The 14421-nt window shown below is 46.0% G+C and overlaps 2 protein-coding genes and 1 long non-coding RNA gene across 3 annotated transcripts in view; 2 read left to right on the top strand and 1 right to left on the bottom strand.

Moving 5' to 3' along the window:
* The window catches only part of GTF3C4 (general transcription factor IIIC subunit 4), a 23470-nt gene extending 10319 nt beyond the window's left edge, over positions 1–13151 (bottom strand). Inside the window, exons 1-3 of the mRNA XM_078061969.1 lie at positions 12662–13151; positions 3682–5508; positions 566–696 (exon numbers count right to left, since the gene is read on the bottom strand). Of these exons, the coding sequence (XP_077918095.1) occupies positions 566–696; positions 3682–5508; positions 12662–13018 (2315 nt within the window). The 5' untranslated portion in view covers positions 13019–13151. The remainder of the gene's footprint in view (positions 1–565; positions 697–3681; positions 5509–12661) is intronic.
* LOC118545489 (uncharacterized) lies at positions 2224–3195 on the top strand. Its single transcript, XR_013443875.1, has 2 exons — positions 2224–2645; positions 3007–3195. It is a non-coding gene; the product is annotated as an uncharacterized LOC118545489 (long non-coding RNA).
* Positions 13152–13295: 144 nt separating the features above from the next.
* DDX31 (DEAD-box helicase 31) overlaps positions 13296–14421 on the top strand; it is a 67139-nt gene continuing 66013 nt past the window's right edge. Inside the window, 1 exon segment of the mRNA XM_036091692.2 lies at positions 13296–13849. Coding sequence (XP_035947585.1) covers positions 13754–13849 — 96 coding nt within the window. The 5' untranslated portion in view covers positions 13296–13753.

Here is a 14421-nt window from a genome sequence, read left to right as displayed (position 1 = left end):
GACGGGACAGCGAGAGAAGGATGACTTCCACCTTAAAGCAAAAAAAAGTGCATTCGCTCTTCTTTTATATTCCACTAGCTTAAACAGATACTACTTTTGTAATAATTTTTAAAAATTTAATGCTACCTCAAAGGAAAACAATATTACCAAAATAAAGAAATCCCTCTTGGGGCACCTCAGTGGCTCAGTTGGTTAAACATCTGCCTTCGGCTCGGGTCGTGATCTCAGGGTCCTGGGATCGAGCCCCGCATCGGGCTCCCGGCTCAGTGGGGAGTCTGCTTCTCCCTCTCTCCGCTCATGCTCTCTCTCTCAAATAAATAAAATCTTAAAAAATTAAAAAAAAAAAAAGCCCTATCTCAAGCAGTAAAAAAAAAAAAAAAAGGCTCTTTAAAGAGTGTCCTGCCTTAGACTGATAAAAAAGAGTCTACATCTTGCTTTTTAACAGCAGCTTTTCTCCAACCTAGTGGCACAGGCAACATATATTTTGGATAAACACTTTATAGGGGCTTGTGCTACACAAAACTGGAAAATGAGCAAAAGCAGGGTCTGGCTTAAAATGGCTTACCGGAGCCAAATGTGGCCATTGGAGCAGACTGCCTGTTTGCGATCTGTGAATGGCAAGATCTCTTTACACAAACTGCAGTGCTCAGGGAAAGTCTGTTTGTTCATCTTCTTTGAGATGTGTCCAATCAGCACCTAGTGAGACAAAGCAGTAGCAACGTTCAGCGGTCTGAGTGCGAGACTTCCTGCAGACAAAGCCTCCGGGCACGACGGAGGGATGAAAGCGTATGCTGGGTCGTACACAAGCCAGGAGATTTGCATTTCCACGTAGGCTGCTCATACTGTCTGGACGCAACAAAGCTAGACCCTCACCGTGTGTCGACTGGCTGAGTAGGATAAATTCATTCAGGGACCCTGTGACAACACGGTGAACCCCAACCACTAAAGGAAAAACTGTTCTGAAAACCAAAATCTTATCACTTGCCTTGTTTTAGCAGCTCCTGAAACATGGAGTTCAGAGTTCTGTTGGAAAACAAAGTATTTAGCTCTTCTTTATAACGTATTGACTTTAAGAAGGAAAAAGATCATCTCTATGGGCCAAGTATTATGTGAAATACCAACTTTGTAGAATTGTACAAATATCCATTCTTTAAGAGAGGCTTACAAAGTACAAATATAATCAGGATTAAAAAAGAAAATTTCCCTTTCTGATAGCCCCAAGACCCACGACCAATCTAGCCTAGCAGCCTGCAGCCTGCGATCCACTGAGCCTCACTGCAGAAGCAGGGTGGGCCCCACTGTGGCAGCGAGGAGTGGTAGAGAGAGAGGTCGACAGGGCAGGCTCTAGACCCTGACCCTACTTCAGCTTTGCTTTTCTCTGTTTTATTAGGATTACACCACTTTAAAAACAAAAGTCTAAAAAACGATCTATTTCATTATTTTGTTGAAAAAACCTTCACTGGCTACATCATTTGGAGGCATGGGAAACACCAAGCCTCAAGAACTCTCATCTTAAAAAAAAAAAAAAAAAAAAAAAAAAAAACCTCTCATCTTACTAGGAGATAATGTCCTTCGAGGTTTTTAATCCATTTATACTTAAGTTCTTGTGAAAGAACTCTCCACTTCAACCATTCACTAATATTAGTTCACTGAAGTTTTGAAGGTATCTTAATAGCTCAGAAGAGTGTCTTACCTACACTGTATATAATTTACAAACCTAAAGCCCATTGGCTTTTGGCTTTTTGTTTTTTTAGCCTTAAGAATTCTAATTTATGGTCCCTTCCAGCAGGGATTTTGCCATGACAAAATCTGCTTAGAATTCCTCCAGGAGAGATGCACTAAAATTTTACATGAGGAGAACTGCTTCTATGTGCTCTCACTAGCCTCAACCATGCAGGCCCACCTGTGTTAGTATAATTCACACATCCCCAAAGGGGGAGACATTATTCCTTCCAAGGGGCAAATACTGGTTCTTGGGGGGACAAAAATTCTTACCCTTTTTAGGCATAAAGTGCATTTAAGTATGTATCACAAATATATACAAAATATAGCTGTATTATTATTAGAATGTCACAGGCAGGAACAATTAGGAAAAAAAGCCTAAAAACGCTGGGCGGGGGGGGAGAGGGGGGCGGTGGTGGCGATAATAAAAACTGTTGGTCTAACTGCACCAACACACCAGGCTGAGAATCTCAGAAACAATTCATAATTACTAGTACATCAATGCACTAGGTTTGAAAAGGTTCATTTTATGCACATAAAATGGGATTTTTTAAGACATGAAATGCAGTGTTTCTAATCAAAACTCGGTTATATCAATAAGCAGAGGTACCATCTTCCCTTCTTTAAACTAGCTCTGCCGGGGCCCCGTCACTATGCTGGTGGTTCCCGCGCTCATGCCACACGTGGACAAGTACCTAAACCATTCCCGCCAGCTCCCACCACATATTTCCTAAAATGTTTTGTCAATCTTCCACTGACTCTTGTAATATTCCTGCTAGGTCCTGTGAAACAGTGACCACCAGGAAACTTCTGCACGATTCAGACCACAATGAAACAATTTTTAAAAGTTGACTTTCAAAGATGAAAAGTCAGTTACATGAAAAGGACATCGTAACTATTCTTGAGATTACTGCAAATATCCTGTGAGTAATGATTTTGGGGGTGGACACACACACACGCACACACACGATTTTCCAATAAGAAAATGCAACAAGGAATTTGTGAGTGGTTTAACATTAGGCATGATGATATTTTATTACCTTCAATTTTAAGTAAGACTCTAGGCAGTGAGAATAAGTGCCATAACAATAAAAAGGAACACAGACTTTTGTGGTTTTGAATATTTTAGTATAAACTATGTTCCTTGCAACACAAGTTCTTCAGGTTTATTTTTATTTTTTTGTTGTTCTTCAGGATTTTAGCAGCTGTTAGTTCACAGAGAAAGGTTCCCTGATGTCAGGATAACAACGAGCTACATAAAGTTAAATGGTGTCTTTTCTGCAGGAATTCTCAGAATCCTTAGAAGGCTAAGGGACGCTGGGAACCTCGAAGAGGAGGACAGAGTATGCAGCATTTCCTCAAGCTTGGAACCCTAGTGTTCTATCAGGGAACTTGAATTCTGTGGAATACATTTTGGATAAGACTCTAAGATGCTTCTAAATCAAAATAAAGATTATGCCCAGTTTTGTAAAACATTATGAGTAATAATTTGCTTACTTTAACATGCCCTCCCTGACTACATAAAAAGATCTCAACTCCTCCCAAGTGTGACCAATCCCTGTGCTACCTCCAATCCCCATTCTCCCAGAACCTTTTGCAAAAAGGAAGGGAAGAAAGCACGGTGTCACCCCACCCCTGCTGTGACCGCCCAATCACATACTACTTGCTAACTGAAGCCTCCTCCAGCTCATCCACGGCCTGGGGAATCTCAGCCCATAAACCTTGCCTATCAATAAAGGCCATGGTGAGAGGAAGAATCAAAATATTCTTTGTGTGATTTGAATGTGTCCTCTGCATTAATCCATGTTTCCTATTTATTCTCCTGCACCTCATGCCAATCAACTACCTACAAAATATCAAAGCAAAAGTTGGGTTAGGAATGCCACTTAGACCATTTCTCCCACATGAAGGAAGCAGACATTTTACAGTTTTAGTGTTTTCTGCTAACAAAATACCTACCCGTGCTGTTCGGTCATCATACTCCTCGTCAGACATCAGGAAGTTACAGAGGCCCCTGGTGGGGATGCTAGTGTTCTCTGTGATCCAGGTATGCAGGTACACCTCACCTAAGACTCGCTTCATGTGCTCCCTGGTCAAGTGCATTTCCACAGCTTCGATTTTCCCTTGGATCTCCAGGAGCTTCTCTTCCATTGGCTCACGGCCCCCGGCATCTCCAGCCTGGGTCAGGGAATCGTCGGTGGGGTCCTCCGGGTCGCCCTCTCTGCTCCGCTCCTGCAGGCCCTGCCTATTCGCCTGTTTGGAAGACGTGCCTTCCTCCTGCTGTTCTTCCTCAGCATTGCCCATTCCAGGGGAGTCAACTAATAAGATTTTGGAGTCCTCATGGGTGGGTTTCCATAATGCTTCTGAAGGGGTTTTCTGCATTGACTGATATAAAATCCTCAGGAGGAAAAGTTTGAAACGCCAAAAATAGGTGGCCCCGCTGCTTTCAATCTTTTTTTCCAAAGCTTCTTGTAAAAATTGAGGGATATGTTTATCTTTTAAAATCTTCCAGCGTACAAGATCTATTAAATCTACCTGCTTGAAGAGATTTTGAACTGAAGATTCCAGGAGCTGAGCAGCTGCCTCTTCAAAGGTCTTAAGAGTAACAAACTGGACCTGGTGGTTTTTGTTCACAGGATGGAGGCCGTTGACCATGCCCTCAGTTGTAATGACGGCCAGATATGCGCCGCAGGGGCTCACTGCTATCCCGTGTGTCCTCACTGAGCCAAACACATCTGAGAGTTTAATTAACTGGTGTTCAAACTTTAATGCGACATCGGTGAAAATGGGAATCAGCTGCCTCACCTTCCCATCACTGGAACAAGTATATACTGTTCCATTCTGCTTGTCTGCAGTCATGGAGACAATCGGCAGTGAGTGAAGGCCTGTGACATGGGAATTGTGGACATTGAGACCTGCTTTGGAGATCAGAAGAAGACACCAAAACACATAGGATCCTCTCGCAGCCACCACTAAGCTACAACTACACTTCTGGTAAGGGTGATAAAGCGGAACACATTTAATGCTGTGCACTGGCAACTGGTCCATTTCTTTCCACAAGACAACGGGCTGCCTTAAAGTGAAATAGCCTTTCACTGCTTTGAGATTGACAGGAAGAATTTTTACAGGTCCAAAAGCACTCCCCACAATAAGGCCGCTCATTTTCCGATTATTGTGCTCATATTCCCACCAAAACAAAACACTAGGAGAGTTGATTCCTGACTCAATCGTGTTGCACGAAGAGATGGATTCCTTTCCTACAAAGGGCAGCTGAAACTGCCACACAGCAATGTTACCGTTCTCAAAGAGGACTGCCAGGAGCACACTGCCCACATCCCGGCACTCGTTGTTATGCTTGACCTGCTGAGTGGTACAGATGCCCGACCACTCCATTCTGACCGGTGTCTGCATGCTGTGTCTCCTCTGAAACTCCGCAAAGTCCCCGAGGTTCCCCTCTGGAGCCTCATTTTTAGAGAGCCTGTAACTGGTCTCATAAAGACGTTCTCCGTAAATCTCAGTCAGATCGACCAGCTGGACCCACTGCAGTCTGTTGAGGTTGGCCTGGATGGTCAGGCGATTGTCCATGGTCAGTGCCGCCAGGAGGCACCTGCCATTTGCATCGCAGCCCATGGGGGACCAGCTGGTGTACTTGAATCCCCTCATTGGTGGCAATGCCTTCCCCTCAGGGTTGAACACCCTATCCAACATGAAAGTCTGACTGACTGTGGGGTCTTTCGAGGTGGCAAATTTCTCCTTACACTCAGCAACCTCTGCTTTTGAGCCAACCTGAAAAGAAGAGATACGAAAACTATCAGATAAATACTGCACTCTAAGAGGAATACATTTACATTACTTAGGGTACTAACTGATTAATCAGTATTAACTGGGTCAGAATTTTGTATCAATCCTGTTAATTTTGAAAGACACGCATTTAAAAGATCAAGTACATGTCTGAAAGTTAAAGAGTACTTACTCAGGAAGTAAAAATTTTTTCAAGGATCAGAATAAATGTTGCCATTATTCAAAGCCTGGTTCCCGCATTCTTCTTAGAACTGCCATAAGCAATAGCCATGACAGAGATGTACTTGATCCTTAAGAGTCAACAGGGCATTTAGCTGAACTAGTCACAAAACCATAAACATGTTCAGTATTCATTAAAACACATACCCATATACATCTTTGATACAATTGGATATTTGGATTTTTACAAGGCCTTTGTGATACAAATGTGAGCTTTAAGTTTCTATTTAAAGTTTCACTTAGAAACTATGCTGAAAGCCAACTTCCAACCACTCTGTCCACTGCTTCTATAGAGTAATGTCCACTCTGATTAGACTACTTGCCATTCCTTGAGTATTCCCTCCTTGGCCTCCCTTGGGCCCCTTGTCTGGAATGCTGTCTTCCTATCTAAATCCCATCCATCCTACCAGGTCTAATTCTCTCTCTGAAGCCTTCTGAGATCTTTCTGGCTTTCACCCATCTCTCCCTTCTCCAAGTTTGTGACATATATCAGCACTGCTGTTTATTTAGTGCCTGGATGTACAATGGCAAGCTCTTTAAAAAGATTTTAAAGGGACATTAAAGACAAAGAAAGAGATAAATGACCAAAAGAAAGAGATCCAGAGCCAGGAAGGTTAAAGCCAAAACAAAGCAGAAGTCAACTGAAGTATGTCTTCTGATATGTGCAAAGCAGGAAGAGGAAAGCACTTGACCCTACTGTCTTTAGAGATATTGATCCAGAGAAAGAAAGCAGAATCTTTCAGATTTAGTGACAATCTCCTTTTACGTAGAGGCTGATCTTCAAACTGGAAAGGGTAGTTATTACATGATTACAAAGGAATTCAAGCCTAAGACATATATGGATACAATAAAAGTCACGCTAAATGAGTTTAAGTCCCCAAGCCCAGAGGAATTACACTCCAGGACACAGGATAAACTGTGAAGATGTTGAACTCCAAACGACTGACTAGTCCTTGATAAAGCTTGGATAACTAGGAATGTATCAGAAAACCAGAATACAATAAACAGTTGTACGGCTCAGCTCATTTTTAATGGCTCAGTCGTTAAGTGTCTGCCTTCGGCTCAGGTCATGATCCCAGGGTCCTGGGATCGAGCCCTGCATCGGGCTCCCTGCTCTGTGGGAAGCCTGCTTCTCCCTCTCCCACTCCCCCTGCTTGTGTTCCCTCTCTTGCAATGTCTCTCTCTGTCAAATTAAAAAAAAAAAAAATCTTTAAAATATCCCCTAAACGGAAAATAGATAACAAATATTACAGACCATTAAGCCTGCTAGGAAATAAAATCCCTCAGTTGTTAACAATGAAAGGTTTGTGAAGTGCCTGGGTGGCTCAGTTAGTTAGGTGTCCGACTCTAGTTTCGGCTCAGGTCATGACCTCAGGGGTTGTAGGGTTGAGTCTCGTGTTGGACTCTGTGCTCAGCGGGGAGTCTACTTGGGATTCTCTCTCTCCTTCTCCCCCAGCACAGTCGCATGCGCACTCTCTCTCTCTATTTTAGGAAGAGAAAGCATGAGGGGGGGGGGGCGCGTGCAGAGGGAAAGGGATAAACAGACTCCCAGTGAGTAGGGAGCCTGGAGCCAGATGCCAGGCTAGATCCCAGACTTTGGGATCATGACTTGAGCCGAAGGCAGATGCTTAACTGACTGAGCCACCCAGGCGCTCCTAAACAAATAAATCTGAAAGAAAGAAAGAAAGAAAAGAAAGAAAGAAAGAAAAGAAAGAAAGAAAGAAAAGAAAGAAAGAAAAGAAAGAAAGAAAGAAAAGAAAGAAAGAAAGAAAGAAAGAAAAAGAAACATTTGTGTGGACAGAAGTGATCATTAGAAACCAGCATAGGATAATCGGAAAAATCTAATCTTACTGTCTTTTCTGCTGAAACTGCTAAATGACATAATAAGCATAGAAAAGTAGATATAAAGTTATCCAACAAATGAATGAGATGACTAACTTTTCCTAAAGTGTGTTACGTAGAACACTACTCCCCTAAATTGTCCCTTGAAAAAGAGTTCTGTGGCCAAATAAGTCTTGGGAACATTGTATGTTACACCTCACTTCTCCTTGAAGGGTCTCAGGAACACATTAAATGCCTTGGCCAGGGAGCTGCTGACTTAACCAGAGTTTTCCAAACTTTTTTTTTTTTTTAAAACAATAGAACCTTGTTGGGTAGTGTCATCCTATATTATCCTAAAGAATACTCTGAAAATGGTGTCTTAGGCAGTATGTCTTGATTTAGAAAGGCATTTAAGGTAGCCTCTTGGATACACTAATGGACATGCTGGAGAAAAACAGACTGGAACGCCCAACTAAACAGAGGGGCAGCTGGCCAGCCTGTTAACAAAATCATGCTCATCAAAGCCCAGAGCTTTGTATGGGTAGATAAAATTTGAAATATGACAGAATGAAGCCTAACATCTGAAAATCTGTGCTATGATGCCAGACTACCTGGGTTCAAATCCTGGCTCTATCACACACTAGCTCTGTGACCCTGCACAAATTACTTAAACTTTCTGGCCCTAATTTTCTCATTTATAAAAAGAGAACAATAATACATGTCTCATAGCGTTAGGAAAATTAAATAAGTCAATATATGTAAAGCATCTTTTAAGTAGGCTCCACGCCCAACTTGGGACTTGAACTCACCACCCTGAGATAAAAAAGTCCCTACTGGCTGAGCTGCCAGACACCTGTAAAGCATCTATTAATAAGTGTCAATAAATGTTAGTGATGAGGAGGAGGAGCAGAAGGAGGAGGATAAATACTCTCTGGGAATTAAGTAAAAGTTAATGAGACCTAATAAAAGTATGTAAGATGCAGGGTAGATATAAAATTGTCCACCAAATAAAGGACAGATATAAAAATCACCAAATCTTATAACACTGTATACTAAGCAATAACCCTTAGAATAGGTAAATTTACTACAAATAAAAGCTACTCTAGAACTAAAAGTAAACGTCACAGGACCTATAACCCGAAATAGCAGCAGAAGGTGAAATAAAAGCAACCCTTGGTCTCACTCACCGTAGGAAGAATTCTTGACAGGATAGAGAGCAGCTTGGATTTAAACAGCAGGGAAAACCTGAATAGTTTTGTGTAGTAATTTCTCATATATTAGTTTGAATGAGTACACTGCCCCTCCAAGTCTCCATGTCACAAAACCAGCCATCAAATTTAAACACATACTGAGATGGCCAAGGAGCACATCACATAGGAGTCCAGCTCCCAGAGGACCACACCCAGCCAATCATTTAATTATATACTATCCTGTTTCCAATTGGCCACTATTACTACTAATAGCTAATTCCTTTGTAAGCACCTAATGAACAGAAATTCACTTGAAGCTATTCTACAAGAAGCTTCTTGAAGGTAGGAATAGGATTCCAAAGACAGCCCATAGTTATTTAACTGAATGTGGATGGAGTTAGTACTTTCTCATGCTCCTAACAATTCATGCAGAATAAAATTAGTTATACAAATATTATTAGAATTTGGGACTGTATCCAATTAGATGATTTGCTAAATCAGCAGTCCAATGGGAAGAAAAATTACAAATTATTCTTAAATCACAATTTTATTGCTCTTCATATCATTCACTTATATCAGTCTCCTTGATATCATAAACTCAGTGTCCAGGACAGTAACTTGCAAACAGCAGATCATATTTGAACTATTTTATATAACTGCATATTTTCTTGAAATTCATAATTTAATAATGGGGTCATAGAGCAAAAGCTTCAGAGGAGCTGAGCATTTAGCCTTCTAGCAGGACCATACACTAACCTGATCCAGGCTGCAGAATGGCCACCTTTCATGTCAGAGCAAAGGCAAGCTGGACAGTTCTGAGCAGCTTAAATCCCTAGACACTGCCAGGGTAAAGCCATCCAAGTACTGGTACAGACTTCTGCACACTCCGACCACTGCAGCCCAGATTGACCCGACAGAGGCCTCTTTCAGAACTGCAGGGACAACTCGGCATTCATTCACCAAATGGTCCTAGTCTAGGAAGACTGCTAACTGATGGATGGTTTGTGTGATGCGCATACCAAAGAACAGTACAGGAGGGGAAGATGCCACTAATCAACTTCAGGCAAGCTATCTACCAATTACAAGCAGAATACAAAAGATTTCCTATTACTTATTAGACAGTTGCACAACCAATGAGAGTCCCAATTTTTATCAGAATATTATGGATATCTTCATATCCACAGCTACAGTATTAATCCAGACCCTTATTTCTTCATACCTGTATGACCAAATTTATTACTTTGCGTATTTACAGGCTGCAAAACACTGTACTAAGTGATGATCTGCGTGTACATATATACTTATCTATATATACACATACATACATATATGTATTTAATCCTCCAAAAAGTCTAGGGGCCCCTGAGTGGATCAGTTGGTCAGGCGTCAGACTCTTGATTTTGGCTCAGGTCAGGATCTCAGGGTCATGAGATCAAGCCCCATGTCAGGCTCCATGCTGGGCATGGAACCTGCTTAAGATTCTTTTCCTCTCCCTCTGCCCCTCCCCACCCCTTGTGCACATGCATTCTCTCTTTCTCTCAAAAAAAAAAAAAAAAAGTCTAAACAACACAGGTTTTATCATCCCCCTTGTACAGACAGGCCTATCTTGCTATTTTGTGCCAAAGCCCAAATTTGTACCCTCTATTTTATACTGACCCCAGTAATTGTTTTCTTGCCTCTAGGCCCACCAGATTCATATTTCTGAACCATCCCAGGCCAGTCCATGCTTATGAAACTGTTACAGCACCTTTGGGCTCCCTAAATTGAAGCCAACTTCTTCAGACTGACCTTCCTAAGTTCCCAAATTGGCCTCACCTCACTTTCTCTCTCTGGAAGAGATCGTCTGTTAATCATCATTACTTACATAAACAATAAAGTATGCCTGTGACTTAATTATGTAGGTGAATAAGATGGACAACTCATTCCTGTTACCTGGATGCCCCTTTCCTCTGCTCCTCTTACAAAACAAATCCTACGTTCTTTCAGGTCTCCTTCAGATTCACCACCAGATAACATCCCCTGATGTAAGTGCCTCCCCTCACTATTCCTTCCATTCTTTAAATTCTCTCTGCTAGGGGCGCCTATGTGGCTCAGTCGGTTAAGCATCCCGACTCTCAGTTTCAGCTCAGATCATGATCTCAGGGTCGTGGGATTGAGCCCCCCGACAGGCTCTGTGATGGGCATGGAGCCTGCTTAAGAATCTCTCTCTCCCTCTGCCCTTCCCCCCCCTTAAATAATCCTCTCTGCTGGGGCGCCTGGGTGGCTCAGTTAAGTGTCTGCCTTTGGCTCGGGTCATGATCCCAGGGTCCTGGGATAGAGCCCCAAATCAGGCTCTCTGCTCAGCAGGGAGCCTGATTCTCCTTCTCCCTCTGCCTGCCGCTCTGCCTACTTGTGCTTTCTCTCTCTCTCTGCCAAATAAAATCTTTAAAAAAAATTAAATTAAAAAAAAAAAGAAATTCTCCCTGTTAAAGCATTAAATCTGGACCACGTTGGACACACACACTTAAAGTTTTCTCTAGTTCATGTACACATGAACATCCTTAGAAATGGTAAGGATATACCTTTTAAAGCCCCTTTCTTCTGCCTCCATCCGTTTCTCAATTTCACAGTATTACCACTATCCGTCTACCTGATGTGATTATACTCGAACCAATTTGTTCATATCTTCTCCAAGAAGATGTTCAGGGTTTAGTCATATCAGTCTACCAGCGATTTAACTCAACAACGAACTGTTTAAAACTTTCAAGTGCGCTAAAAAAAAAAAAAAGTGGTGTGGGCTCCCTATACCCTACCCACAGCTAATGATTCATATTTAAAATGGCAGTGCAGAAAAAAAGTTTAAAAACCTTTCATTTTCACATAAACACAGTCTCTGCGCATAGATATATACCTTTATAATGCTTACCACTATCTGATATTACAGTTGTGCTTGGTTCATGACTTGCTAAAGAATGTAAGCTCCATGAGGGCAGGAACTTGGTTTTGTACACTGCTTTCTTTCCAGAACCTAGATCAGCACCTAGCTGATACGTGGCGCTATTCAAATACCTGCTAAATGAGTGAACACATACTCTCTATGGCTCCCATATATGCATAAAGATTTACAAAGGAGACAGGGAAAGTTTTTATACTTCTAAGCCACAAATGAACGATCTGATTTACTATTTGGGCAAAAAAATAAACTTGAAGATAGTGATACTGAAACAGTAAAACTAGGAACCCTAAAGTTCTGAAGGCAAACTTAATTTATACGAAGCTGAAAACACTAAATCTACAGAGGCCTTGAAGTTTAAGAACCGCATTTATTTCCAAAAGCTTTCCTTTTCACTCCAATCCCAAAGATTTTCAGCTATGAAAGACAAAACTAGACTGCCCAGCTGCTCCAGGTGCGAAGGAACATTCATAAAATAAAGTCGCTAAGACAGCCGAGGCAATGCGAAGGACCAAATTTTCTTCTCCAAAGCAGAAGAGGCGCAAGAGGAGGGCACGTCACCGTAAACAAAGCCAGACAAGGGCCTCAGGGAGTCGATCCCAGACAATAGGAGCAACTGCAGAGGCAAGGTCTGGGGTTGGGTCAAAGGGGGTGGAGTCTCAGAAAGCACCACGGAGAGTAAGCAGCGCCAGCAGTGGGGCAGGCGCCGGGGCGAAGGCAGGACCTGGTCCGACGAAAGCTCCGGGATACCTGTGTGCGTCGGAAGGGGGTGGGTGATCTGGGAGACTGGGCGCAAACGGCTGCGGGAATTTTTGTTTTTTAAAATACGGCGACCCCAACCACTCAGCCCCAAGCTCTGGATGCGACGAGGGGAATCGCTGGTAGGCGCAGGCCAAGATTCCCCGGGGACCGGTATCGCGGCCGCGGGCGGGGGGCAGAAGGAGCCCCCAGGGCTGGGGCCCAGGGGCTGACTTACTTTGAGGAGGCAGCTGTTGAGAGGAGCGGGCACCGAGGTGCGGTGGATCACCAGGTCCTGGCCCGGGTTGTGCACGTCGCAGATGAGCTCCAGCACAGCGATGCTACGGGCCGTGGACACGGACACGCGGTGGTCCTCGGACCAGGCCAGCGGCTCCAAGCCGCTCACTGCATACTGCAGCTTCACGGCCGGCTCCCGCCGACTTACCAGGAAGCGGAACGCGGCACTGGGCCCGGGGGCCGCGTCTGCCGCTGACTCCTTCCCGCCCGCCTCGCCGCCCCCCTCGCCCTCCTCCTCCTCGGGCGGCGCAGGCCCGTCGGCTGCGGGGCCCACCCGGGCCTCGTCGGCGGAGCTCATTTCCCCTCAAGTGCAGAGGCCGGACTCCGGGGCGCGCCAACCCCGCGCCGCCGTCCCGTTGCCGCCTCTGGCGCCGCCGCCGCCACCGGCCCCCAGCGCCCTCCGCGGCGGCTTTCTCCCCTCAGGCCCGGAGCGCCGCCGAGCCAGGAAGGACCCCGCCGTTGCTAGGCGACCCAGCCCTGCCAGGTGGCCAAGGCGCTGCCTGTCTGGAAAGCGAGCCTCCTCTGCGGGCAGGACGGAGCAGCGCCCGGACTCGGCGGAGGTGGTCGAGGGGAAGGGGGCCTCGAGGGCTCCGTCTCCGGGCGACCGAGCCCCAGGCCCCTGTAGAGACCTCCGGGTAACTAAAGTGCCGAGGAAGCGGTAGCCCGGCAGCAAACGAAGGAAACGTTGGCGAGGTGGCACACGGCCCCTTGTTTCTCAGAGGCACTCAGACAACTTCACTAGCATGAACTCCAGGGCTGGGTGTCATGTGGCATCGCCCGCCGCGGGCCAAGCCGCGAGGGACGCCAAAAGGAGCGGCCACGCAGTCCGGGGACCCGGGCGCCGTGGCCCGTTGGCCCTTCGGGACCCGGAAGGGGCGCGGCCGCAGGAGCCGGCGGGGCACCTACGCGGGGTCCTCGCGCGCCGCCCACGTGGGGCCGAGCCGAGCTGTGGGCCGGCTTCGAGAGGTCCGGCCGCGCTAGCCGGTGCCGGCGCGCGCCCGTGTCCGCCTCTGCCCGCTTCTCGCCGCGCGCCATGGCGGCCGCCGGCGGGCTGCGCCTCCACGTTCCGGAGTCCCCGGCCGCCGCCCCCAGGACGCTCGCGGGACCCCGCCGGGCCCAGGCGAGGCGGGTGAGTGATGACCCGGCTTCAGAGCCGTCCGCACCCGAGGCCGGGCCCGCCGCCTCGCCTCTGGGTAGGGTTTCGAACTACCGACAGAGTTAGGGGGGCAAGTGGGCTGTCTAGCAGCTCCTGGAGAAGTCGCTGAACCGCACGTGTCTGAGCTCGGAACACCACCCAGCCGGAGGTTCTGGGCGGCCGCGGAGCGGGTGCGGAGGGGCGTCTGCTGGGTCGGGCTGCTGGTCGGAGGGCCCCGGAGGTCGGGTAAAGGATGGGAGGCTGATTCCAGCCCGAGTTGGGAACTGCCGCCGGGGTGTGAGTGGCAGCCCCGGCACTTGCCAGCCACACCTCCTAACTTCTCTCAGCCGCCGTTGCCTCATCTGAGGGTGGTTTGGTTCAGGAACGAGGACTGGACTAGAGGTCTTCTTCAAGAGCTTTCAAAAACGGCATGGATGCTCACCCAGCGTGCAGTGGGGGAAGAGAAGACGGAGCGCCGGTTTAACCCGCTCCCTGGGGAGGGGAAAGATGCTTTCAATTTAAACGAAGCCAGAGCTGAAAACTGGTTTCTAGGATGGTTGACCTCT

Source organism: Halichoerus grypus, chromosome 14 (assembly GCF_964656455.1).
Source record: "Halichoerus grypus chromosome 14, mHalGry1.hap1.1, whole genome shotgun sequence".
NCBI classification, from domain to species: Eukaryota; Metazoa; Chordata; class Mammalia; order Carnivora; family Phocidae; genus Halichoerus; species Halichoerus grypus.
This window is presented reverse-complemented; position numbering and strand designations above follow the sequence as displayed.